The 25,516-nt window shown below is 46.1% G+C and overlaps 1 protein-coding gene across 1 annotated transcript in view; it reads left to right on the top strand.

The window, feature by feature from the left end:
• The window catches only part of LOC132882530 (E3 ubiquitin-protein ligase TRIM21-like), a 67,081-nt gene that overhangs the window by 1,169 nt on the left and 40,396 nt on the right, over nucleotides 1-25,516 (top strand). The window contains exons 4-6 of the mRNA XM_060915635.1: nucleotides 29-176; nucleotides 389-415; nucleotides 537-648. Of these exons, the coding sequence (XP_060771618.1) occupies nucleotides 29-176; nucleotides 389-415; nucleotides 537-648 (287 nt within the window). The remainder of the gene's footprint in view (nucleotides 1-28; nucleotides 177-388; nucleotides 416-536; nucleotides 649-25,516) is intronic.

Here is a 25,516-nt window from a genome sequence, read left to right as displayed (position 1 = left end):
ATTTCTCTTCTCTCCTGTTGTATTGTAGAGTTATCCGTCACTGTGCAGCCCTCCACACACCCAGGACTGGACTGACGTCAAAATTAAGTCTCATCTGAGTGTGGAGGCTCTGAGGAGAGCTCTTTCTCAACTTCAGGAAACTCTCAGTGAGAAAATGGAGAAAGTTGAAGAGACTGGTCAGTATTTACCCATCAGCATGTCCTTGTTTTGGTATTGAATGTATTGTATCAGAAGATTGTTGCAGAAATGTATAAAAATGCTGATAAAAGAAACATTTTTAAAATCACTACAATGTTTGTGCTTGTAATTTTAGAATAATCAAGCATATAATCTCACCAAATAAATCTGTCACAGCAAATAACATTGTCCAAAATAATTTTCCCAACAGAACTGATGAGAATTCAACAATATGCAGGTTCGTGAGCTCTTATTGATCACATGACTATATATATATATATATATATATATATATATATATATATATATATACACTGTGCAATGATAAAACTGATGTTCACTGTGTTTCTGTCTCTCAGTGGATGTGACTCTGGATCCTGATACAGCTCATCCTAAACTCATCCTGTCTGATGATGGGAAACAAGTGAAACATGGAGACAAGAGACAGAATCTCCCTGATAACCCAGAGAGGTTTGATTATTGTGTCTGTGTGCTGGCAAAGGAGGGATTCTCCTCAGGGAGATTTTACTATGAGGTGCAGGTCAGAGGGAAGACTGCATGGGATTTAGGAGTGGCCAGAGAGTCCATTAACAGGAAAGGGAAGATTACAGCCAGTCATGAAAATGGTTACTGGTGTGTGTGTCTGAGGCCCGAGACTGAATATCAAGCTTGGGACTCTCCCTCTGTCTCCCTCTCCTTAAAACAGGCTCCTCAGAAGGTGGGGGTGTTTGTGGATTATGAGGAGGGTCTGATCTCCTTCTATGATGTTGATTCAAAATCTCATATCTATTCTTTCACTGGTCAGAATTTCACTGAGAAACTTCATCCATACTTCTGTCCCTGTCACAATGATGGAGGCGAAAATTCAGCACCACTGATCATCTGTCAAAGAAGCCATCTTTGTCAACCTGGAATGACCATCAGTGAATAGAAGAGGTGGTCTGAGACACCACTACAATGCAGTCAACTACAATGCAGTCCTTGGCACACTATCAGCCAATTACAATCAGCCAACTACAATGCAGTCCTTGGCACACTTACCAGAAAACTGAATACACATACCAAGACTCAGCTGAATTCAATGACTCACATGATGGCAGAGAGAACCAATGACCCACAGATCACCCTAATGACCCTCTCAGCTTGTAAAACCATTCACATCCAGCCTCCAGTGATCCTAACAACCTACAGGATGACTGAGAGGGTCAACGACCCATGTGACCTCAACGACTCTCCTTATGGTTGCCTTTGGTCCACTAGAGGATAAATACCTGGAGCCCCCCACTGGTCAGACAGAACAAAAGAAGCCTTTTGGATGAGAGGTGAAACGTCTTCAAGGACTTCAAGCAAGTTCAATTGCCTTCTTTAGCACCTATGGATCATCTGTCTTGTTAATCAAATCTAATCTTAGCTTTTATTTTATCATATGGAGTTGGTCCAAGTTTTAAATCCTGTTTCATCTTATCATTTTAAATGGTTTATATTTTGCTGTCTTTTTATATTCTGAAAATATTACGTTGGACATAATGGCAGGCTTCTATTTTGTAATGATGGCATTTTGTTTCTGAAATGTTTCTATTTTTTTTTTTTCAAAAGGATTGTGTATATTAGAATTTGTGTAGAGAAAGGGAGTGGGCAAAATAAGAAAAGCACCACATGAAAAATGACGTTGAGTTTGAAATGACTAAAACAATTCCATCCACAGTTGCACAGGATAGTTATATTCGGTTAATTCCTGACTCACAGCATGTATCAGCTGTAAGGCAGCACTGAAAATGAACACTTTGATGATCATGATAGTGCCAAAAGATGCTGAACTACACTCCCCATCAGCCCCAGCACATCACATGACTCACGAATCACCTTCACCTGTCTGTTCTAATGCCTGATTAGTGTGGTTGTCACCAATGTTATGGGTTGTTCCTTGTCTCGAGTTCAGTTTCCTGCTTATTGTCTTGTTTTATTTGTTTGTGTTTCATTGAATTAAATAAAAAGTCTGCACTTGCATCGGCCTCTACCTTCTAACATCTGACATTGATCTGTGAGATTATAAAGCAACATGAGGCATCAAACAGTGGGAATCTAAATTTCAGGTGTATCAGGGATAAAAATTGTAAAATTATTTCATGATTTAAAGAAGGCAGTCTTGAAAATCATGGCAGTGTTGATCATGGACACAAACACACAAATCATACCCATACATACAGTATAATATGGAGTTCACCATTCTCAAAGGATATGGAATGAAAATATGTTTTGACTTCTGAAAAACTGTAATAGAAGAATGAATTATTCTCTTCACATGAATAATAATCTATGTAAATGTAATAATTATGGTGGTGTAGTGGTTAGCACTGTCGCCTAACAGCAAGAAGGTCCTGGGTTAAAACCCAGTGGCTGATGAGGGCCTTTCTGTGTGGAGTTTGCATGTTCTCTCTGTGTCTGTGTAGGTTTCCTCCAGGTGCTTTGGTTTCCCCCAAAGACATGCAGGTTAGGCTAATTGGTGGCTCTAAATTGACCGCAAGTGTGAATGGTTCTTTTCCTCTTATGTGTCAGCCCTGTGATGACCTGGTGGCTTGTCCAGGGTGTACCCTGCCTCCCGAACATAGCTGGGATAGGCTGTTTGCTGTGGTATAAAACACTTCTGAACATGTCCTTAAAGGAAAATAATCTTCAGGGTGGTAACAGTGACTCTGCTTCATGACAGCACAACACCAAGTGTTTTACTCCCTGCTTAGATCATTAAAACAGATGTAATGCTTAATGATGTTTAAAATGGAGTGTTGCATTTTTAATACAAAATAAAATTATTGTGAAGTGTTTAAAATAATACTGAGATTTAAATTTTGAATTTCAAGTTATCCCCAGTTGTTTGGTAAGACAGGAATTAAACTGTTTAAACTTAAGAGCAGGTTTTAACAAATCTCACACAAATATAATGTGAAGTGCAGGAAAATAAAAGCTTTTTTGAATGTTTAAGAAATTCAATATGTCGAGAAAAATCAGAAAGAGGAAACAGGCAATGGTCTAGCAATCAGCAAATGGCATAAACTCCATCTGAAACAGATCTTGACATCAGGAATACACAATCTATTTTAAGCCTCCTATTTTCTCTTTTTATATTAGGGTCATTAACTGTGAGAATGATATATGAATATAAACATTTTTTCCACCCATATTATGGTCAGTTTGAGTTAAGATTCAAGATGTTTATTTGTCATATACACAATAACAGACGGGGTGGTGTAGTGGTTAGCGCTGTCGCCTCACAGCAAGAAGGTCTGGGTTCGAGCCCCATGGCCGGCAAGGGCCTTTCTGTGTGGAGTTTGCATGTTCTCCCCGTGTCCGTGTGGGTTTCCTCCGGGTGCTCCGGTATCCCCCACAGTCCAAAGACATGCAGGTTAGGTTAACTGGTGACTCTAAATTGACCGTAGGTGTGAATGTGAGTGTGAATGGTTGTCTGTGTCTATGTGTCAGCCCTGTGATGATCTGGCGACTTGTCCAGGGTGTACCCTGCCTTTTGCCCGTAGTCAGCTGGGACAGGCTCCAGCTTGCCTGCGACCCTGTAGAACAGGATAAAGCGGCTAGAGATAATGAGATGAGATGAGACAATAACAGACACAGCAGTTTATTATTGGGTAATGAAATTCTTATTTTGCAACTGCCCAACCAAACTATGCTTACCAATATAAAAAGAAATATATATATAAAATATTAAATATAAAATATAAAGTGCATATGGAATGCAAAATATAAAAGTAGAATGAAAAATGAAGATAACATTTTAAAAAAAGGAGAGGCAAACAATGTGCAAACATAGAGGTAGATATACTGTGCAATGTCTTGTGCAAAATTGCTAATATAATCCGTGGTTCAAAGCCTGATGAAAATATAGAGGTAGATGGTGATTATAATCCGTGGTTCAAAAGCCTGATGGAAATATAGAGGTAGATGATGATTATAATCCGTGGTTCAAAAGCCTGATGGCCTGGGGGTAAAAACTGTTTGTCAGTCTAGTAGTCCTTGCTTTCACACTCCTGTAGCATCTGCCAGGTGGTAGGAGCATGAATAGTCTGTGTTGTGGGTGTGTTTGGTCCCTGATGATGCTCTGTGCCCTTTTTGTGACCCGGGTGTTGTAAATGTCCTGTAGTGGGGGGAGGATAGCTCCACAGATGAACTGTGCCATTTTAATGACATGCTGGAGAGCCTTTCTGTCCTGAGTTGTGCAGTTCCCGTACCACACAGTGATGGAATTTGTCAGGACACTCTCCACTGTGCACCTGTAGAAGTTGCTGAGGAGTTTGGTAGACAGTCCAAATTTCCTCAGCTTCCTCAGGAAGAAGAGTCTCTGTTGAGCCTCCTTGATGGTCTGCTGTGTGTTGTGTGTCCAGGTGAGATCCTCACTGATGTGAGTTCCAAGGAATTTAAATGTTTTCACCCTCTCCACCTGTGTCCCGTTGATGTGCAGCGAGGCATGCTGGTCTCTCCTCCTCTTCCTCGGGTCAATAATCATCTCCTTGGTCTTCTCAGCATTCAAGGAGAGGTTATTTTCCTGGCACCAGGAGACCAGCTGAGCCACCTCCTCCCTGTAGGTGCTCTCATCTCCGCCGGTGATCAGCCCAATGACAGTGGTGTCGTCAGCGAACTTAATGATGGAAGGTGCTCTGGGTGGGGGTGCAGTCATAGGTGAAGAGGGTGTACAGGAGTGGACTGAGCACACAGCCTTGGGGGGTCCCTGTGCTCACTGTCTTGGTGCTGGATGTTCTGGTACTGACTTTGACAGCCTGGGGTCTGTTTGTGAGAAAGTCCAGGACCCAGCAGCAGAGGGAGGATGTCAGTGCAAGGGTGGAGAGCTTCTCTGTCAGTCTGCTGGGGATGACGGTGTTGAAGGCTGAACTGTAGTCCACAAACAGCATTCGAACATAGGTGTCCCTGTGTTCCAGGTGTGACAAGGCTGTGTGGATGGCTGCATTGATGGCATCATCAGCTGAACAGTTCTGACGATATGAAAATTGAAGGGGGTCTATTGTGTCTGGGATGCCCTTTTTGATGTATGACATGACTATCCTCTCAAAACACTTCATTACAACTGAAGTGAGTGCAATTGGGCGATAGTCATTCAGGCATGTTATATTGTTTTTCTTTGGGAGGGGCACTATGGTGGTGGTCTTGAAGCATGTGGGCACAGAAGACATGGAGAGGGACAGGTTGAAAATGTCTGTGAAGACCTCTGCTAACTGTGTGGAGCAGGCCCTCAAAGCACGGCTGGGGATGTTGTCAGAGCCGGCTGCCTTTCGGGGTTTAGTCCTCCTGAAGACCTTGCTCACCTCGGTTATGGTCACAATAGGTGAAGAGCTCTGTGCTGCCTCTGTTGGTAGAATCCCTCTGTGTTGGTTGGTGTTGAGGGTGTCAAAGCGACCATAGAACTCGTTCAGCTCATCTGGTGATGTGTTGTGGTTGCCTGTGACCCTGCTGTTCTTCTACTGGAAATTGGTGATGTGTTGCAGGCCCTGCCACATGCATCTGGAGTCTGAGGTGTTGTAATATCCTTCCAGCTTCAGTCTGTACTGCCTCTTGGCTTCCCTGATGGATCTGCGTAGGTCATATCTGGCCTTTTTATATCCATCTGCATTGCCAGAGGCAAAAGCGGTGGAGCATGCATGTAGCATGGAGCGTACTTCACTGTTAATCCAAGGTTTTTGGTTAGGATATATTTTGCAGCGCTTGGTGGGGACAATGTCATTAAAGGGTTGATGACACGAACATGACTCTATGCAATTTCTTAAATAAACTATACAACATGGCAAACGTTAGATTTCTGTTATAATTACGTGAAAAGAAGCTGTTGTTACGCAAATATCCAACTTTTAATTGCACAGTGCAAGAAAACTGGGTCCGTGGCTCGCGGCCATGTTGTGACGTCAGCGGAAGAACATGCTGCGGTTCACTGGCTGTTCTACTCTGGTTCTACTCAATGGAAATGGCGCATGAAAACGCCGGTGAACTCTCTAGTGCTAGCTCTTCCTCTTCTGGGAGTCTAGAATTGTGTTGATCTCTTCCGAATAGAATCTATGATAGCCTACCCTCTTTACCCTTGGCCTCTCGTTGCTAGGCGGCAGTTACATGAAAGCCGCAAGCTTTCACAAGCAAATACATGACTGATATCACGCCGACTTTATGATTACATTTATGATTATCATGTAGAATCTATAGCTCGACGTACCTTTATCTTATGTCGTTTCACAACACATGTTCTGACGGGAGGACTGTCTTTGGATCTGGCATAGCTACTAGTAGACCCCCTCCGGAATACTGGCAGTGTTGCCAGATTGGGAGGAAGCCCGCCCAGTTGGGCGGTTTCAAGTGCATTTTGGTGGGTTTTGAACATATTTTGGGCTGGAAAACATCAGCAGTATCTGTTGCCAGATACTGCTGATGTTTTCCAGCCCAAAATATGTTCAAAACCCACCAAAATGCACTTGAAACCGCTCAACTGGGCGGGAAACCTCCCAATCTGGCAACACTGTGTAGGCACTGCTGATGGTAGTAACACATGTTTGTGATGAACTGAACACCCAAGAGATTCTTTTAAGCTGGGAAGGGTGTCAAAACAATCCAAATCGAAGTGTCCAGAGCACAGGACGGATGTTGGTGAGGGCTCCCACTTGTCACGAGTGCGCCTGACTTGCTTCACCCACTTCGCATACAGCTCGGGATCTCTGGGAAACTTGAATAAACTTACCCCATCCTTGTAGGTTTTGGAGCAAAAGCCGGCAACACAACGCGAAGGCATAATAACTAATATATATATATATATATATATATATATATATATATATATATATATATATATATATATATATATAAAATGTATAATAATAATACTAATAATGACAAACTGAACACCTGTCGCATCAACAACAAACTGGTAAGTTAGGAGGAAGGTTCTTTCGCTGACGTCATATAGCTCCTTCTCCTCTTTCGTCTCCTGGGTGCTGCAGCCCTGTCAAATTTGCCCAAATAGCCGCGTTTTTTATCATAACTTGTAAAATAGGCGCCTTCATGAATTAATATATGGATCATCGGGAATTACTTTTTATGTTATAAAACATCGCCAAAGATGTCAAAAACGTGTCATCAGCACTTTAATACACGTATTGATGTAGCTGGTGACCACAGATGCATATTCCTCTAAATCCACAGAACAGTCTTCTCTCAAAGCAGCAGTCTTAAATACATCCCAGTTTGTAGAACTGAAGCAGTCCTAGAGCACCAGATCAGTCTCTTCATTCCAAACTTTAACAGTTTTACTCACTGGGGGGCTTGTTTGAGAAGGGCCTTGTAAGCTGGGTAGAGGAACACAGAGATGTGGTCAGACTGTCCAAAGTGGGGGCAGGGCACAGCCTTGTAGCCATTTCTCACATTGCTGTAGACATGGTCCAGGATGTTGTTGTCCCTTGTCGGAAAGCTCACATGTTGATGGCACTTTGGTAGCACAGTCCTGAGGTTGCAATGATTAAAATCCCTGGCCACGATGAACACAGCATCTGGGTGTGTGGTCTCGTATTTGCCGATGATGTCATGTAGTAGTCCTAGCGCTGTAGGGCGGTCGGCCCGCGGCAGGATGTAAACAGCCAGCATAAACACAGCACTGAAGTCCCTCGGTAGATAAAAGGGTCTGCACTTCACCATCAGCACTTCAATGTCCGCACAACAGTGTTTTTCAACCACCTGTACATCTGCACACCATCTGTTGTTAACATAAACACACACACCACCACCTTTGTTTTTACCGGAAGCAGATGTGCGGTCTCCGCGGTGCATGGAGTGGGTCTGTAGTTCAATGGCCAGGTCTGGCAGGCTTGCAGTAGTCCAGGTTTCTGTAAAAATCAGGGCACAACACTCTCTGATCTCACGTTGAGATGTTATACTGGTTCTCTGCTCATCCATCTTATTCTCGAGCAAGCGAACGTTAGCTAGCAGGAGGCTAGGTAGCGGTGGTCTTGTAGCTCTAGCCTTTAGCCTAGCATGTAGCCCACCTCTCTTACCTCACCTCCATTTTGGGTGCGTGGATCGTTGGCCGTTTCGCCTACTCGAGTCTGGTGATGATGCAGCCTGCCGGATGGTGTCGGTGTAGTTTCGGTCGGTGTCAGCGATGAGAAGAAAGCTACAGTCCAGAAGGACTGGACTGGGCCCGTGGTGAATTTTACCAATGTCCAGAAGTGTGTCTCTGCTGTAGGTGATCCTAGAGTTAAATCAAAGGACTTCAGCTTTCTGGCATTTTTCACTGAACATCTGTCAGGATTGTCATGAGAGAGAGAGAGAGTCTCATCTCATCTCATCTCATTATCTCTAGCTGCTTTATCCTTCTACAGGGTCGCAGGCAAGCTGGAGCCTATCCCAGCTGACTACGGGCGAAAGGCGGGGTACACCCTGGACAAGTCGCCAGGTCATCACAGGGCTGACACATAGACACAGACAACCATTCACACTCACATTCACACCTACGGTCAATTTAGAGTCACCAGTTAACCTAACCTGCATGTCTTTGGACTGTGGGGGAAACCGGAGCACCCGGAGGAAACCCACGCGGACACGGGGAGAACATGCAAACTCCGCACAGAAAGGCCCTCGCCGGCCCCGGGGCTCGAACCCAGGACCTTCTTGCTGTGAGGCAACAGCGCTAACCACTACACCACCATGCCCTTATAAATACTTTCATATAATTTAAACATGTTTCTCTTCTCTTGTGAAGCCCAACACTGAGATTATTATTTTAATGTACACCACGTTTCTCCAGCACACTCCGATGACAAAATTAACATCATTAGTAAAAAAATACTGTCTAAAAATGTCCACAGTGCAGATTTTATTACAGATATGGAGACGGTTTAAAACACGAGTTCACTGGGTAAATTTCTGCCATCTAGTGGCTATAACGTGGAATTACACCATAAGAAAAAGCCAAACAATTGGCATCTCATCTCATCTGATTATCTCTAGCCGCTTTATCCTTCTACAGGGTCGCAGGCAAGCTGGAGCCTATCCCAGCTGACTACGGGCAAAAGGCGGGGTACACCCTGGACAAGTCACCAGGTCATCACAGGGCTGACACATAGACACAGACAACCATTCACACTCACATCTACGGTCAATTTAGAGCCACCAGTTAACCTAACCTGCATGTCTTTGGACTGTGGGGAAAACTGGAGCACCCGGAGGAAACCCACGCGGACACGGGGAGAACATGCAAACTCCACACAGAAAGGCCCTCGCCGGCCACAGGGCTCGAACCTGGACCTTCTTGCTGTGAGGCGACAGCGCTAACCACTACACCACCGTGCCGCCAATAATAATAATAATAATAATGTTCAATTTATATAGCACCTTTCTCATAACCAAGGCCGTGTTACAATTATGGGGGGGGAGTCCACCAAAAGAAGGTCAGGATCTCATTCCAATGGTGTAGCAGCCACAGTCCCACCAAAAGGTGCACGAAAATAAGTCCCATACTGCCTGCACAGCCACTGCAACACCGCCAGGCAACACTGCTCAGAATACCGCGCCATGGATCCAGAAAGTGAGCACTGCCACGCAGAGTGCTGGTATGTCCCAAACCACCTGCACAGCCGCTGTGACACCACCAAAAACACTGCATCAAGCACACACACACCCACAAGTGTTCTGGTTGGGAGAGATCCTCTCATCACTCTCTCCCTCCTTTTCTTCCTTCCATCCTCACTGCAAAACACAGACACAACATTAAACAACAACAGGTGCACTGACTTTGCCACTCACCTTCCCTGGCCCCACACCCCATTCACAAACTGATGCTTGGCCACACCCCCACTGCCATATACTCACACCACCTGGCTCAAACTGCTCCAGTCCCCTGTGGAGACCATCTCTCACTGGCCCAAATCATGGGGGTTGCCAAGTTGCAGAAGGAATTTTCCAACATGTTCTCACCACTTCCTGGCTACACCTGCCTCATAGAACACCACATTGAAACACCCCCAGGGGTTGTGGTACCCATACTGCTTGCCTGAACACACAAAAAAATGTGGTTTAGGATGAACTCCAGGCTATGCTTAAGATGGGGGTAACCGAGTAGTCACACAGTGCTGGAGCAGCCTGGTGGTTTTGGTTCCCAAGACTGATGGGTCGGTTCAATTCTGTGTGGAATAAAGAAAAGTCAATATGGTATCTAAATTTGATGCATATCCGATGCCTCACATTGATGAGTTGCTCGATCAATTAGGCGCTGCTCGCGTTTACTCGAGGGATTTGACAAAGGGATATCGGCAGATCCCCTCGACTCCGCTCTCCCAAAAAGAAAAAAAGGCGTTTTCCACTCTGTTTGGCTTATGCCAATTCATCACTCTTCCTTTCAGGTTAGTTGGTGCTCCCACTACATTCCAGCAGCTCATGGACAAAATCCTCTGCCCCCATGCTACCTATTCCATGGCCTACTTCGATGACATCATTATACAAGTACATAGCAGTGATTGGCTACAGCACCTAGAACACCTTAAGGCTGTCCTGGAGTCATCGAGACATGCAAGCCTCACAGCTAACCCCCCAAAAAATGTGTGATTGGGCAGGTGAAATTACAGTATCTGGGTTTCCACTTGGGTCATGGGCAGGTAAGTAAGTAAGTAAGTTTAATTTGTATAGCACATTTAAACACAGCATACACTGACAAAAGTGCTGTACAGAGTCAGTATTTAGAGACAAATGATCAAAAAGAAAAAGAAAAAATAAATAAAATAAAACTATAATAATAACAACAATAACAATAAGCTGATGGTTAGGGAAAGGCCAAGGAGTAGAGATGGGTTTTTAGCCTAGATTTAAAGGCAGAGATGGAGGGATCAGATCTGATGTCCGGTGGGAGCTGATTCCAGAGGCGTGGAGCAGCAACAGAAAAAGCTCTGTCACCTCTCTGCTTCAGCCACGAGCAAGGTACATGAAGAAGCCCTGTGTTAGAGGATCTTAGAGACCTTTGGACTGAGTGGGGCTATAAAAGGTCATTAATGTAGGCTGGGGCCAGCCCACTGAGTGCTTTAAAAACAAATAATAAGACTTTAAATGGTATTCTGAAAAAGACTGGGAGCCAGTGCAAGGAGGCCAGAATGGGAGTGATGTGCTCACGTCTCCTGGTGCCAGTTAACAGACGTGCAGCTGCGTTTTGGACCAGCTGTAAATGTCTAAGTGAGGTTTGAGGGAGGCCAAGATAAAGAGAATTGCAGTAATCCAGTCGTGATGTGATAAAAGCATGGATGACTATTTCAAGATCGTTATGAGATAGGAAGGATTTGAGACGGGAAATCACTCTGAGTTGGTAAAAACTATTTTTGACCACAGTGCTAATCTGTTTGTCAAGACAGAGATCGGAATCAAGGAAGACACCCAGGTTTCTAGCAGAGGGTGTGACATGAGGAGTGAGGTGACCTAAATCGTTCACTGTAATGCATCTTGCCTTGGAGGGACCAAAAATAATGACTTCAGTCTTGTCACCATTTAGCTGGAGAAAGTTGTTAGCCATCCAATTTCTGATGTCTTCGAGACAGACAAGGAGAGATTGGATGGAGTCCCTAGATTTTAAGGGCAAATACAATTGAGAATCATCTGCATAAAGGTGAAAGGAAATGTGCCTTCTAATAATGTCACCAAGTGGAAGCATGTAGAGACTGAAAAGCATGGGACCCAAGATGGACCCCTGGGGGACCCCATAGGAGACAGAGGCAGTTGATGAAGAGAAATGGCCAATGGAAACAGAGAAGGTCCTATGTTTAAGGTAGGACCTGAACCAGAGAAGAGCAGTGTCCCTGATGTCCACCTGCTGGTCTAGACGGCTGAGAAGGATGTTGTGGTCAACAGTGTCAAACGCAGCGCTAAGGTCGAGTAAAACCAAAATGGCATTGTCACCAGAATCTAAAGTGAGGAGCAGGTCATTAGTTACTTTAAGCAAGGCTGTTTCAGTGCTGTGAAGGGATCTGAATCCTGACTGAAAAGGTTCAAATATGTTACGGGTGGACATAAAAGGAATCAACTGTAACAGTATAGCTTTTTCTAAAACTTTTGAAAAAAAAGGGAGCTTGGAGATGGGGCGATAATTTTGCAAACATTGGGCATCGAGGTTGGGTTTTTTAAGCAGGGGTTGGACGACTGCATGCTTAAAAAAGGTAGGGACAGTGCCAGATGTGAGACATGAATTTAGAATTATTTGAATCGATGGCCCAACAGCATCAAAAACATCCTTTATAATACAGGAAGGAACGGCATCATAGGGGGATCCAGTGGGTTTCATATGTAAAACTAGTTCCTGCAATTCACTGAAAGAGATGGGCTGAAATTGGTTAAAAGTAGAAATAGCTAGTGCACGAGAGTGAACAGGTAGAGCAGTTGATAAGGAGGGCATAAACACTGATCTGATGTTCTCTATTTTATCAGTGAAAAACTTGAGGAATTTTTCACAGGTCTCAGTAGATACGCCAGCAACTGGAGAGTTAGGAGGGTTAAGAAAAGAGGTAATAGTGCTAAACAGAATATTGGGTCTGTTGGAGTGTGTACTAATTAAGTCTGTTGGGACTTGGACTGTTTTGGCCTCTAGAGGCCGCTGTTATTTCCTTTTCGTGTCATGTTTATTTTGGCCTCTAGAGGCCGCCACTGTTCCTGTGTGTTGTGTTTTTTGTTAATTGCCTGTTTGTCCTGATTATCTTCACCTGTGTCCTTAATTAGTTTGTGTATTTATACCCCTGAGTTCAGTCCTCTTGTCACGGAGTCTTTGTGCTGTTATGTTTATCTCCAGTTTCCTTTGTACTGTGTTTTGTGGATCTTCTGAGCTTTTGCATTTTTGCCTTTTTCTTTTTGAATTATACTCTTTGTTTTTGTTTTTTTTTGTTTTGCCCTGGATTGTATATAGTGTACATAATATAAATAAACCTTTTGTTACTTTTTCTACTTCTGCCTCACGCCTCTGCATTTGAGTCATTCCCCTGGTGGCCTAGTGGGGGTTTGCTGGATCATCACACCAACGAACCAGGTTCGAATCCCAGCAAAACCCTAACAGAAAGACTCCGTCATGACCGACTCAGCAGAGGCTGTTTCAACTGTCTACCCGGCCAACCTTCAGGGAATTATGGCAGCTTTGACACGCTTCGGAGCGACCATGGACGCTCATGGACGTACGCTCACCAGCCAACGTGAGGCCCTCGCTCGCCACGAGGAACTGCTTCAGCAAATTGGGAAAACCCTGGCACAGCTGATATCTCTGCCTGCATCTCCTGCTCCTGATCCAGCTCCCACTCCTGCTCCAGTGCCTCCTGCCATGCTGCCTTCTTCACCTCGCGAACCCAGCCTTCCTGCACCACAGAGGTATGACGGCAAGCACAGTGAGTGCCGAGAGTTCCTTACCCAGTGTCAACTCACCTTTGAGCTTCAGCCTACCACCTACACTACGGATCGCCGCAAGATTGCCTTTGTGATCACCTTATTAGCTGGTAAGGCGCGAGCCTGGGCTACTGCTATCTGGCAAAGACAGGGACCTGAGTGCTTTGATTTCCAGCTGTTTTCTGAAGAGATGCTTCGGGTCTTCGATCAGGCAGACATCAGTACCGACGCAGCCCGAAAGCTCATGTCCATCCGGCAAGGAGGAAGCGTCGCAGATTACGCCATCTCGTTCCGAACACTCGCAGCAGTAAGTGGATGGAACGAGACTGCCCTGGTGTCAGCCTTCCACCATGGTCTGTCTGACCCCATCAAGGACGGTCTGGCCTCTATTGGATGCCCAAGTGACCTCGAAACCCTCATCTCACATGCTATTCGTCTGGACAACAGGATGAGAGAACGCCACCAAGCCTTGAGCCCCCCCAGCCTCCCTACCTCTACCTGGAGACCGTCTACCTCCTTCAGTGACTGTCCAGAACCCATGCAAGTGGGTCGTACTCACCTCTCCGCATCTGAGAGGGAGCGCAGAAGGAGGGACAAGTGCTGCATCTACTGTGGCAAGCCTGGTCACTTCCGAGCATCATGTCCCGAACTCTTGGGAAAAGGACCGCCCCGTCCAGCCGAGGGAGGGTTGTGACGGGGCCTACCCTCTCTCCCGGACTCCCTGGCCAAGGAATCTACATCCCGGTCTCCATCTCCTGGGGTGAGTCTGTCCACTCTTGTCAAGCTTTGATAGACTCAGGGGCGGCTGGGAACTTTATGGATATTCACTTCGCCCAAAGCATCAGTATACCTACTGCACCTCTTGAAGTCCCTCTGTCTGTGTCTGCCCTCGATGGCCAAGCGTTAGGTGATGGAAGAGTCACTCAAGTTACTTCTCCAGTCTTCCTCCAGTCTCAAGGTCACAAGGAAGAAATATCCCTGCACCTGATTCCTTCACCTGAGTTCCCAGTTATTCTAGGCCTTCCTTGGCTTACTCGCCACAACCCTCGCATAGACTGGGTAACAAGCCAGGTTGTGGAATGGGGCCCTGCATGCCATGCCTCTTGTCTGCTCTCTAGCTCTCCTGTGTCTCCTGCCGAGCCCCCTGATCTCACCGAGTTATCTCAAGTTCCCACAGAGTACTGGGATCTCAAGGAGGTATTCAGCAAGAGCAGGGCCGCCGTTCTTCCTCCGCACCGGGCCTACGACTGTGCCATCGACTTGCTCCCTGGGACTACCCCTCCTCGTGGCAGACTGTTCTCCCTCTCTCAGCCAGAACGCAAGGCTATGGAGGAATACCTCAAAGACGCCCTGGTCTCTGGGTTCATTCGACCCTCCACCTCACCTGCTGGTGCCGGCTTCTTCTTTGTCGGCAAGAAGGATGGGGGGCTTCGACCATGTATTGACTACAGGGGCCTGAACAAGATCACTGTGCGCAACCGATATCCCCTTCCGCTGATGTCCACTGCTTTCGACCTGCTCCAAGGCGCCACCGTCTTCACCAAGTTGGACCTACGGAACGCATACCACCTCATCCGTATCCGACAGGGAGACGAGTGGAAGACTGCCTTTAACACCCCGTCTGGGCACTACGAATACCAGGTGATGCCCTTCGGACTCACCAACGCACCAGCTGTTTTTCAGGCCCTAATCAACGACGTCTTAAGGGATATGATTAACCTGTACGTCTTTGTCTACCTCGATGACATCCTTATCTTTTCCAAGACCGTGCAGGAGCACCGCCACCATGTCCGCCAGGTTCTCCAGAGGCTGCTACAGAACAATCTGTTCGCCAAGGCCCAGAAATGCAAATTTCATGTTCCCGAGGTCTCCTTTCTGGGATTTATTGTACGGACAGGCCAACTCCAAATGGACCCTGCCAAGACCCTGGCCGTCCGGGACTGGCCCACTCCCAAGTCCGTTAAGGAGGTTCAGCGGTTCTTAGGATTCGCTAACTTCTACCGCAAGTTCATCAGGAACTTCAGTTCTGTGGCAGCACCCATGTCAGACCTCACCAAAGGGACAGGTGGATCTTATGGCTGGTCTCCTCAGGCAGAAAAGGCGTTCAAAGACCTCAAGGCCCGCTTCTGCACGGCACCCATTCTGGTCCTCCCGGACACCTCCCAACCATTCATCGTGGAGGTGGACGCCTCGGACAGTGGTGTCGGCGCGGTACTCTCTCAACGTTCGGAAGGAAAGCTGCACCCCTGCGCTTACTTCTCCCACCGCCTGAGTCCTGCGGAGTCCCGGTACGATGTGGGGGATCGAGAACTGCTAGCGGTCAAACTGGCCCTTGAGGAGTGGAGGCACTGGCTGGAGGGAGCGCAACATCCATTCCTGGTTTGGACTGACCACAAGAACCTGGAGTACCTCCAGCAAGCCAAGAGACTGAACCCTCGACAGGCTAGGTGGGCCCTGTTTTTCAGTCGGTTTGACTTCACCCTCTCGTACCGTCCCGGCTCCAAGAACACCAAACCTGACGCACTGTCCAGGCTGTTCTCTGCCACTAACAGGGAGAAGGAAGTCGGGCCTATTATCCCGGTGTCCCGGATTGTGGCCCCTGTCCGCTGGGGTATTGAGGAGGCTGTTCGACGAGCCCAACGCCAGGACCCCGGTCCTGGGACGGGGCCACCGGGCCTCTTGTACGTCCCACATCAAGCCCGGGCCAAGGTTCTCCAGTGGGGTCACTCTTCCCCTCTCACCGCCCACCCGGGAGCTCGGAGGACCCTGGACTTCCTGAAAAGACGCTTCTGGTGGCCTAACATGGAGCAGGAAGTAAGGTCATTTGTCCTGTCCTGTGAGGTTTGCACCAGAACCAAGAACCCACGACAGCGTCCCCAGGGTCTCCTGCATCCTCTGACCATTCCCCGGCGTCCCTGGTCCCACGTGGCAGTCGACTTCATCACGGGTCTCCCTGAGTCACAAGGTAACATGGTCATTTTGGTCATTGTTGACAGATTCTCCAAGGCCTGCCGCTTCATACCTCTGTGCAAACTCCCCTCTGCTCTTGAAACAGCGAAACTTATATTTAATCATGTCTTCCGAGTCTTTGGTCTTCCACAGGACATCGTCTCAGACCGAGGGCCCCAGTTCTCCTCCCGAGTGTGGCACGGGTTCTGCAAGGTCATCGGAGCCACTGCCAGCCTCTCCTCTGGGTTTCACCCACAGTCCAATGGTCAGACGGAGAGGCTCAACCAGGACCTGGAAACCACCCTGCGAGGCCTGGCTATGGATAACCCGACATCGTGGAGCACCTGGCTGCCATGGGCAGAGTACGCCCACAACACCCTGCAGTCATTGGCCACCAAGCTGTCGCCATTCCAGTGCCAATTCGGGTTCCAGCCACCTCTGTTCCCGGACCAGGAGGAGGACGCAGGGGTGCCCTCGGTCAACCAATATGTGAGACGGTGTCGCAAGACCTGGAGCAAGGTCAGGAAGACCCTCATACAGACCTCCAGAACCAACCAGACTCAGGCCAACCGCCACAGAAGACCTGCACACACTTTCCGCCCTGGGCAGCGGGTTTGGCTGTCCACTAAGGACCTTCCGCTGCGGGTGGAGAACCGCAAGCTTGCTCCTCGCTACATTGGCCCCTTCAAGGTGGTGCGCAGGGTGAACCCTGTCTCCTACCGGCTTCAGTTGCCCCGGACTCTGAGGATCAACCCCACTTTCCATGTTTCCCTGTTGCGGCCTGTACTGACGTCTACGTATGCCCCTGCCCCTAGGAACCCCCCACCCCCCCGCATCTTCCAGGGGCAGACTGTGTTCACTGTGCATCGCCTGCTTGACTCCCGCCGGGTCTGCGGCGGGTTGCAATATCTGGTTGACTGGGAGGGCTATGGTCCTGAGGAGCGCTGCTGGGTTCCTGCTCGGGATGTCCTGGATAAAGAACTGTGTCGGGACTTCCATTCGGCCCATCCGGATCGCCCTGGGAACGTCAGGAGACGCTCCTAGAGGGGGGGGTCCTGTTGGGACTTGGACTGTTTTGGCCTCTAGAGGCCGCTGTTATTTCCTTTTCGTGTCATGTTTATTTTGGCCTCTAGAGGCCGCCACTGTTCCTGTGTGTTGTGTTTTTTGTTAATTGCCTGTTTGTCCTGATTATCTTCACCTGTGTCCTTAATTAGTTTGTGTATTTATACCCCTGAGTTCAGTCCTCTTGTCACGGAGTCTTTGTGCTGTTATGTTTATCTCCAGTTTCCTTTGTACTGTGTTTTGTGGATCTTCTGAGCTTTTGCATTTTTGCCTTTTTCTTTTTGAATTATACTCTTTGTTTTTGTTTTTTTTTGTTTTGCCCTGGATTGTATATAGTGTACATAATATAAATAAACCTTTTGTTACTTTTTCTACTTCTGCCTCACGCCTCTGCATTTGAGTCATTCCCCTGGTGGCCTAGTGGGGGTTTGCTGGATCATCACACCAACGAACCAGGTTCGAATCCCAGCAAAACCCTAACAAAGTCAGAGAGGTGCTTAGTTCTGGCTTTTTTAGCTGCTGTCTGGAAGGAAGTTAAAGTCGATTGGAAAATTTCATAGGAAACAGTGAGATGGTCCTTTTTCCATTTCCTTTCAGCTTTACGGCAGGCTTGCCTGAGCGAGCGGGTGGCCTCGTCCAACCAATATTGAGACTTTAGCTTAGGGCGTGTGAACGTGAGAGGGGCTACAGAGTTAAGTATGGAAGAGCAAGAAGATTGAAAAAGACTGACTAATTCGTCTGGCCCAGAAGAGGATGATGCCGCTGTTGCAATGGTAGCTGCAACAGAGTTACTGATGAAACTATCTGAGAACTGGGATGCAGTTTGAGTGTTAATGTGGCGAGAGTGACGACCTTGAGTTTTGACAGTTTGCAGAGCATTTGATAGACTAACATTAAACATAATAGGTTTATGATCAGAGAAAATGGCATCCTCAATCACAATGTTATCCACAGAAAAACCATAGGATAGAACAAGGTCGAGTGTATGTCCCAAGATATGAGTAGCTTTGTTTATATGTTGAGTAAGACCAAAGGCATCTATTACACCACAGAATTCGTTAACCATGGGTCTGTCAGGACAGCAGACATGGATATTAAAGTCGCCAAGTATAAGAAGGCGATCGTGCGATGACAGGAGGTGGGAGAGAAGGTCGGAGAATTCTGTTATAAAGTCTTTGTTGTGCTTAGGAGGCCTGTAGACGAGTACACATACCAGCAGTGACATAGCACATTCTACAATTACGCATTGCAGTTCAAATGTGACAAAACTCCCCACAGAGAGTGTCCGTAAATTAAGACTGTTTTTAAAAACGAGAGCTACCCCGCCTCCTCTTCCAGCGCACCTGGGTGTGCTAATGAACAAGCACTGAGGCGGGCAGAGTTTACTAAAGACAGAAGACTGGCCAATTCCAGTGCTAATCCATGTCTCAGTTAAAAACAGGAAATCCAGGTTGTAACGGGAGAAAAAGTCATTTAGAACAAAAGTTTTGTTAGACACAGACCTGCTGTTGACCAGGGCGACTTTTGCAGTGAAGTGGACCGTAGCCTGAGGACAAGGGGAATATTCCAGAGGGCGGATGTTCAAGGAATTCACCCCACCACTACGTATCCACAATCTCGGGCGGGCAGAGCAGACAGGTGTTTGAGGTTGGTCCTCCAGAGTGATGGGAACATGGCAGGAGTACCAGCGGTCCCACGAACGACGGGCCAAGAAGAGATCTGTCTGGCCTAGATGGACTGCAGAGAGCCGATGAGGCCCAGGCTGGGCGAGAGAAACACTCGTGATTTTCCTCATTGCCACTCGGACGCCTCCACGCTTGCCTTGGCGCCTGTGGTGCTTCTTCTGTAGAGAACTACAACAAGGTAGGTGAAGGACACAATCCAGGGTGGGGTAGACAAACGGAGGATGACATTCGATGTATGGAATAAGAGACCCATCGGTGGTCACCAGTGCGCTTCTAAGATGTAGCAGAGTCTGACGATCATAAATCCAGGTAGGGCCAGCAGAGCAGTGGCAACATAGCATGAGTAGCAGCATAAACAGACATAGCGCAAATCGGACAGGTAGCAGCTCACGGAGCTGACGGCAGGCTGACAGACACACTGGCGCCATCTTGCTTCCGTGATAGTGGTCCCCAGGTGCATCCCCAAATTGACAAGACTGCAGTGATTGTGGCTTGCCCCAGGTCCAAGACCAAAAAGGAGGTGAGACAGTTCCTGGGGCTGGCTGGCTAGTATTGCAGGTTCATACCTAACTATTTGGATGTCACCAGCCCATTGACTGATCTCACTAAAAAGGGAGCACCAGGTCTAGTCCAGAGGACAGAGCAGTGCCAACAGGCCTTCACCAAAGTAAAAGCTGCACTGTGTGTGTGTGTGTGTGTGTGTGGGGGGGGGGGGGGGGGGGAGTAAAAGCTGCACTTACATGATGTGTCACCTGAGACAGATTATGAATATATCCTGGAAGGACAAGATTCCCAACAAGGAAATCCTTGAGAGAGCAGGTCTCCCATCTGTGGAAGATATACTAACACTAATGAATCTCAGATTGTTAGGCCATGTGGAAAGAATGGAACATGATCGCCTACCTAGGCAGCTACTCTACTCTCAGCTGTCTGAGGGAAAACGTGGCTGGGGAAGGCCTCAGCTTAGGTTTAAAGACACTGTAAAGAGGAACTTGAAATGTAGGAACATTGACCCTCACTTGTGGAACGCATTTGCCAACAACTGACAAAAGTGGAGGACTTTGATGTGTCCCTCATGCCACATGAAACAGTCCTCGTCATTATTGACGGACTGCAAAAGAAAAGTGGAGGGCACTTTTACACTCTCCTGACTTCTCTCCCCCTTTTATTTTGCAGACCAATGTGTCAGACAGAGGGCTGAAGGATGTTCCATCCCAGGAGGTGGACAGCGAGGAATGTCTGATACTGTACATCAGCTGCAAGCTCTTGATGAGAGAAAATAAGTACAGCACCATTGAATAAAAGTACCTAGCCATCAAGTGGGTGGTCCTCTCCCTCTGATACTACATGCTACAGTGTACTTTCACCCTCTGTTTGGATCACACACCACTCCAGTGGCTCCACCACGTGAAAGATGCCAATGTGTGGATCACCTGTTGGTATCTAGCCCTCCAGCCTTTCAAATTCTAAAGCAGATCTAAATTCTAAACAAATTCTAAAGCAGTTCTAAAACTGCTTTTTACAACATCTCCATTTATCTGTTTTTTAAAGTACAATCATGATATACATACGACATCAATATTTTTGTAGCTGAACTAAAAAGTCATATGATTTTTGAAAATATGGCATTAGATTTGTTGAAATTGACAACAAAATCAGAGCAGGGCAAAATCATTAGAGTTCTAGAAAATACCCTCAGACCCCAGAGGGTTAAATTTGATGTGGGACAGAACTGGGAGCTAGTGGAGCTGAGACAGGATGGGGGTGATGTGAGCAGAGCATTTAGTAGGACTTAGAATTCTAGCTACAGAGTTCTGAATACATTGTAGCTTTTGCAGGAAGGCCTATGAAGACTGAATTACAATAATCTAAACAGGACACAATGAAAGCATGAACCAGAGTTTGTGTATCATTATTTGTCAGAAGTGTATGACAAGAAGTAATGTTACAGAGGTGAAAGAATGCAAATTTGGCAAGTGACAATATGAAAATCAAAATTGAGTGATAGATCAAATATTACTCCAAGATTTCTGACAACAGGAGCTGGCTTAACAAACACACCATCAATACTAACAGAAAATTTGGCTGATTCAGATAGTAGGGATTTGGGACCAACCAGTAGGACTTAAGGTTTTGTTTTTTGTTTTTTTCACTGTTTACCTTGAACTGTGAACTGTAACTGCAATCAAAGCTTTAAATCTGAGATACAATCAATTAGTGTATTGGGAGGAGACACTATGGGTGAGTCTGTAGTGAGATACAGCTGAATATCATCTGCACAGCAGTGAAAGTTAAAGACATGTCTATGAGTAATTTATTTGACCAAAGCGTAGGATGTAGATTAAAAAGAGAAGAGGGCCAAGAACTGATCCCTAATGGACCCCACACTTCACAGAAGAGGTGGCGGACTTGTGTGAACCTAGTCTGATAAACTGTTGTAAGATATGACCTGAACCACTGAAGGACTATGTCAGCGATATCAATAGAGGAGAGATGGGAAATAGGTGCATCCTTATTAACAGTGTCAAAAGAAGCACTTGTGTCAAGAAGGAGGAGGAGAATGTTGAGAGAACCACTATCAGGAGATTGGCAGAGATTATTAACAACACACAGAACAGCTGTCTCTGTGTTGTGATGTGGACAAAAACCAGAATGAAAGATCTCATAGAATATATTTTCATTAACAAAGATATAGAGTTACATAGCTACCACTCTTTCCATCACTTTAGCTCGAAAGGGAAGGTTTGAGATCAGTCTATAACTGGAAAGAGATGTTGGATCCAACTCAGGTTTCTTAAGGATAGGGGTAACTGCAGCAGTTTTAAGGACAGTTATGACAGAGCCATAAGAGAGACATGTGTTTATCTCTTTGGCAATAGGAGTATTAATTATAGATGGACATGTCTTAAGTAGTGGGGTGGGGGTAGGGTCAAGCAGACAGGAGGAAGGGTTAGGCTTCATGATGAGTTCAGTGACAGAGAGTCAACAGATGTGAAGAAAGTGAGTTTTGTAGGCAGTGTAGAAGCATCAATGGGTGAGAATGAATGGGAAGTAGAAGGAAAACAGTGATCAATTTGGTCAATTTTATTATCAGAGATGAGATGAGATGTAAAAATGCCTGACATTGCTTAGCTGTATTACAGCATATTGGTAAAGGAGGTTAGAGGAGTTTGTTAACAGTTTTGAAGGGTGTCCTTGACTGAGACTTGGCACTATTTAGCCTGGAGGAGTAGTCGTTCGAGCGAGCAGCCTTTTGGGCATCCCTATACTTGCAGATATGGTCAGTGTATTGCGGTGAGTGGACAGTGGGGCCAGTTTTCTCATAAAGGTGCTCAAGACACCAGCCAGTAACCTCCTTTACTCTAAGCTCAGGAGTAAAGTTAAAGGGGCTAGATCATTGAGTAATGCAGAGACAGTGTCATTATAAAAGGGAAAACATACCATCAGGGGAGGAAAGTTTATGCAAGTCAGATAGGGATGCGGACTGAAGAGAAGTGGCAAAAAGATTGGAATTGACAGACCTAAGATTATGATAGGTTTTGATCTGTCTTTACGGAAGGAGGCTGAATTGATAAAGAATGATCCAGGAATATAGACCTCTGCTGCCCAGGAGATTCTGCCACATGGACTGATCCGGTAGCAACAGTCACTGATGCGGACACAGTTGTTCAGAGATGTTTCTCGGTTTATTGTAGGACAAACATGAGTATATATTCACATTCAAGAGCATGTTGTAGCTAGATGATTGGACGATATGATTGCAGAAGCTAAGTAATTTATGTAAGACAAAGCAATGTAAATGGGCGATATTACATCTCCTGTTAGGATCACCTTATGAAAGAAGAGAGACATTACTGGTCAAAATAACCTTCATTAAGCAGACAGCAAATGTGCGAGTGAATATAAATCTCAAGGATTTAACAAACCAAAACAAATAGGAATCAGATGAGTCTGTACCAGTTTCAATCATACCAAACAGATCTTTATCAACAGGTGACAAATTTTATCAGGTGGAGGAGGAGAGGTAATGTGAATGCTGCATTTGATAAATTTATGATCAGATATACCAGAATCTGAACCAGAGACAGATATCACTCAAACCAATAGAACAAATCAAATCAAGAATATGACCATGAACACAAGTTGGAAAGTCAGCATGTTGTATCATGTTAAAACACTCTAATACTGAGATGAAGCCAGATGTGAAGAAGCAGTTCATGTCAACATGAATTTTAAAGTCACCAAGTCCAATTATGGCAGGGCAAAGGGAAGAGATCATTGTAAGGAGTTCATTACAGTCTGACAAAAAGTTAGCAGCAGCTTTGGGAGGGTGATAGACAGGGGAGGCTGGTCAGTTACGATATTTCCAGATTTTAAAAGAAAAAAGAAAAAACACATCAATTTTGCCCATACTCTTGCCTCTGATCTGGCTGATTGTTTGCAGGGTCACAAACTGTGAAATAACAGGTTCTTTTGGCCCATTAGCCTACTGTCCAATATACATGATGTTGGGGGGGTATATTTTAACATTTTATATTTTAAAATTGTGGCATCTCATCATCTCTAGCTGCTTTATCCTTCTACAGGGTCACAGGCAAGCTGGAGCCTATCCCAGCTGACTACAGGCGAAAGGCGGGGTACACCCTGGACAAGTCGCCAGGTCATCACAGAGCTGACACATAGACACAGACAACCATTCACACTCACATTCACACCTACGGTCAATTTAGAGTCACCGGTTAACCTAACCTGCATGTCTTTGGACTGTGGGGGAAACCAGAGCACCCGGAGGAAACCCACATGGACACGGGGAGAACATGCAAACTCCGCACAGAAAGGCCCTCGCCGGCCACGGGGCTCGAACCCGGACCTTCTTGCTGTGAGGCGACAGCGCTAACCACTACACCACCATGCCACCCTGTTTAATTCATATCCAGAAAAATATATATTCCAATATAATATACTCAGCATAAACATTTTAAATAGATTCTATATTTTTGGTCCATCCATGACATATTACTAAAGTAGCCTATTTACTGTTGTTGATGTGGGTCACTTGCTGTTAGCCAATTCGCTTTCTCGTGCCAGGAGAGCTGAAAGGAACGAGTATTATTCCCTACCTTTTTCACCAAGTCAGTTTGAGGCGTTGGTCTACCCTGCTCTTTAATTTTAATTTTTTCCTTGAAAGGAAGACTGGCAAATGGCTTCGCCAAAATTAAATCAGCAATGCTTGGCATCCGTGCGCAGCTTTCTTGCTAGCTGACTAGCCCCCTCAAGTTCAAGTTCAGTCACTCAAATAAACGAAATTTCTGGAACTAAGATAGCAAACTTGACAACACTATATTTACACTTTATTTACAATGAAAATATATACAAACTAAAAAAGCTGGTAGAAACCATATGTAATGAGTGAAATTGAAATGTAAGCTCTTACAATACACCACAGCACTTGCGAATCCGCATGGGACTGAACTGAAATTCACCGCTGCCTGTCTATATTTGAAACGAGCTGTCAATCAAAGAAAATATCCGGCCGCTTTCACCAATCACCAGTCTCCTCGCGGAAACTGCCATGTCCCTCCCACTGTGAGGCTGGGAGTCCGTGGGCGGGCATTTTCACAGTATTTGTCCAATAACCGTCTTGCATTTTGATATTGAAAAGCGCATAGCTCCCAAATGCCATTGAAGTCCACTGAGGCTGGGAGTCCGGTGGGCGGGCATTTTCGCAGTATTTGTCCAATAACCGTCTTGCATTTTGATATTGAAAGCGCATACCTGTAGCTCCCAAATGCCATTGAAGTCCACTGAGGCTGGGAGTCCGGTGGGTGGGCATTTTCGCAGTATTTGTCCAATAATCGTCTTGCATTTTGATATTGAAAAGCACATAGCTCCCAAATGCCATTGAAGTCCACTGAGGCTCGGAGTCCGGTGGGCGGGCATTTTTGCAGTATTTGTCCAATAATCGTCTTGCATTTTGATATTGAAAAGCGCATAGCTCCCAAATGCCATTGAAGTGCACTGAGGCTGGGCTGCATCGCGCTGTCACGAGGGGGAAAAACTCACGCACACATTAGGCGAACTGAGGAAAGTTATAACGGAATGATTTCGCACTGTAGTTGAGTTGAGCACGTATATTTCTATGATTCTGGATCTGAAATAGCAATGTTATAAGGTTGGCTATAACATAAGCCTAGAGCAATTCATCCTACACGATGTTCGTCATTTTTAGAGGAGGCTGAGCCTCCCTC

This window comes from Neoarius graeffei, chromosome 1 (assembly GCF_027579695.1).
Source record: "Neoarius graeffei isolate fNeoGra1 chromosome 1, fNeoGra1.pri, whole genome shotgun sequence".
NCBI classification, from domain to species: Eukaryota; Metazoa; Chordata; class Actinopteri; order Siluriformes; family Ariidae; genus Neoarius; species Neoarius graeffei.
The sequence above is the reverse complement of the archived record's forward strand: the minus strand, read 5'-3'. Positions and strand labels throughout refer to the sequence as shown.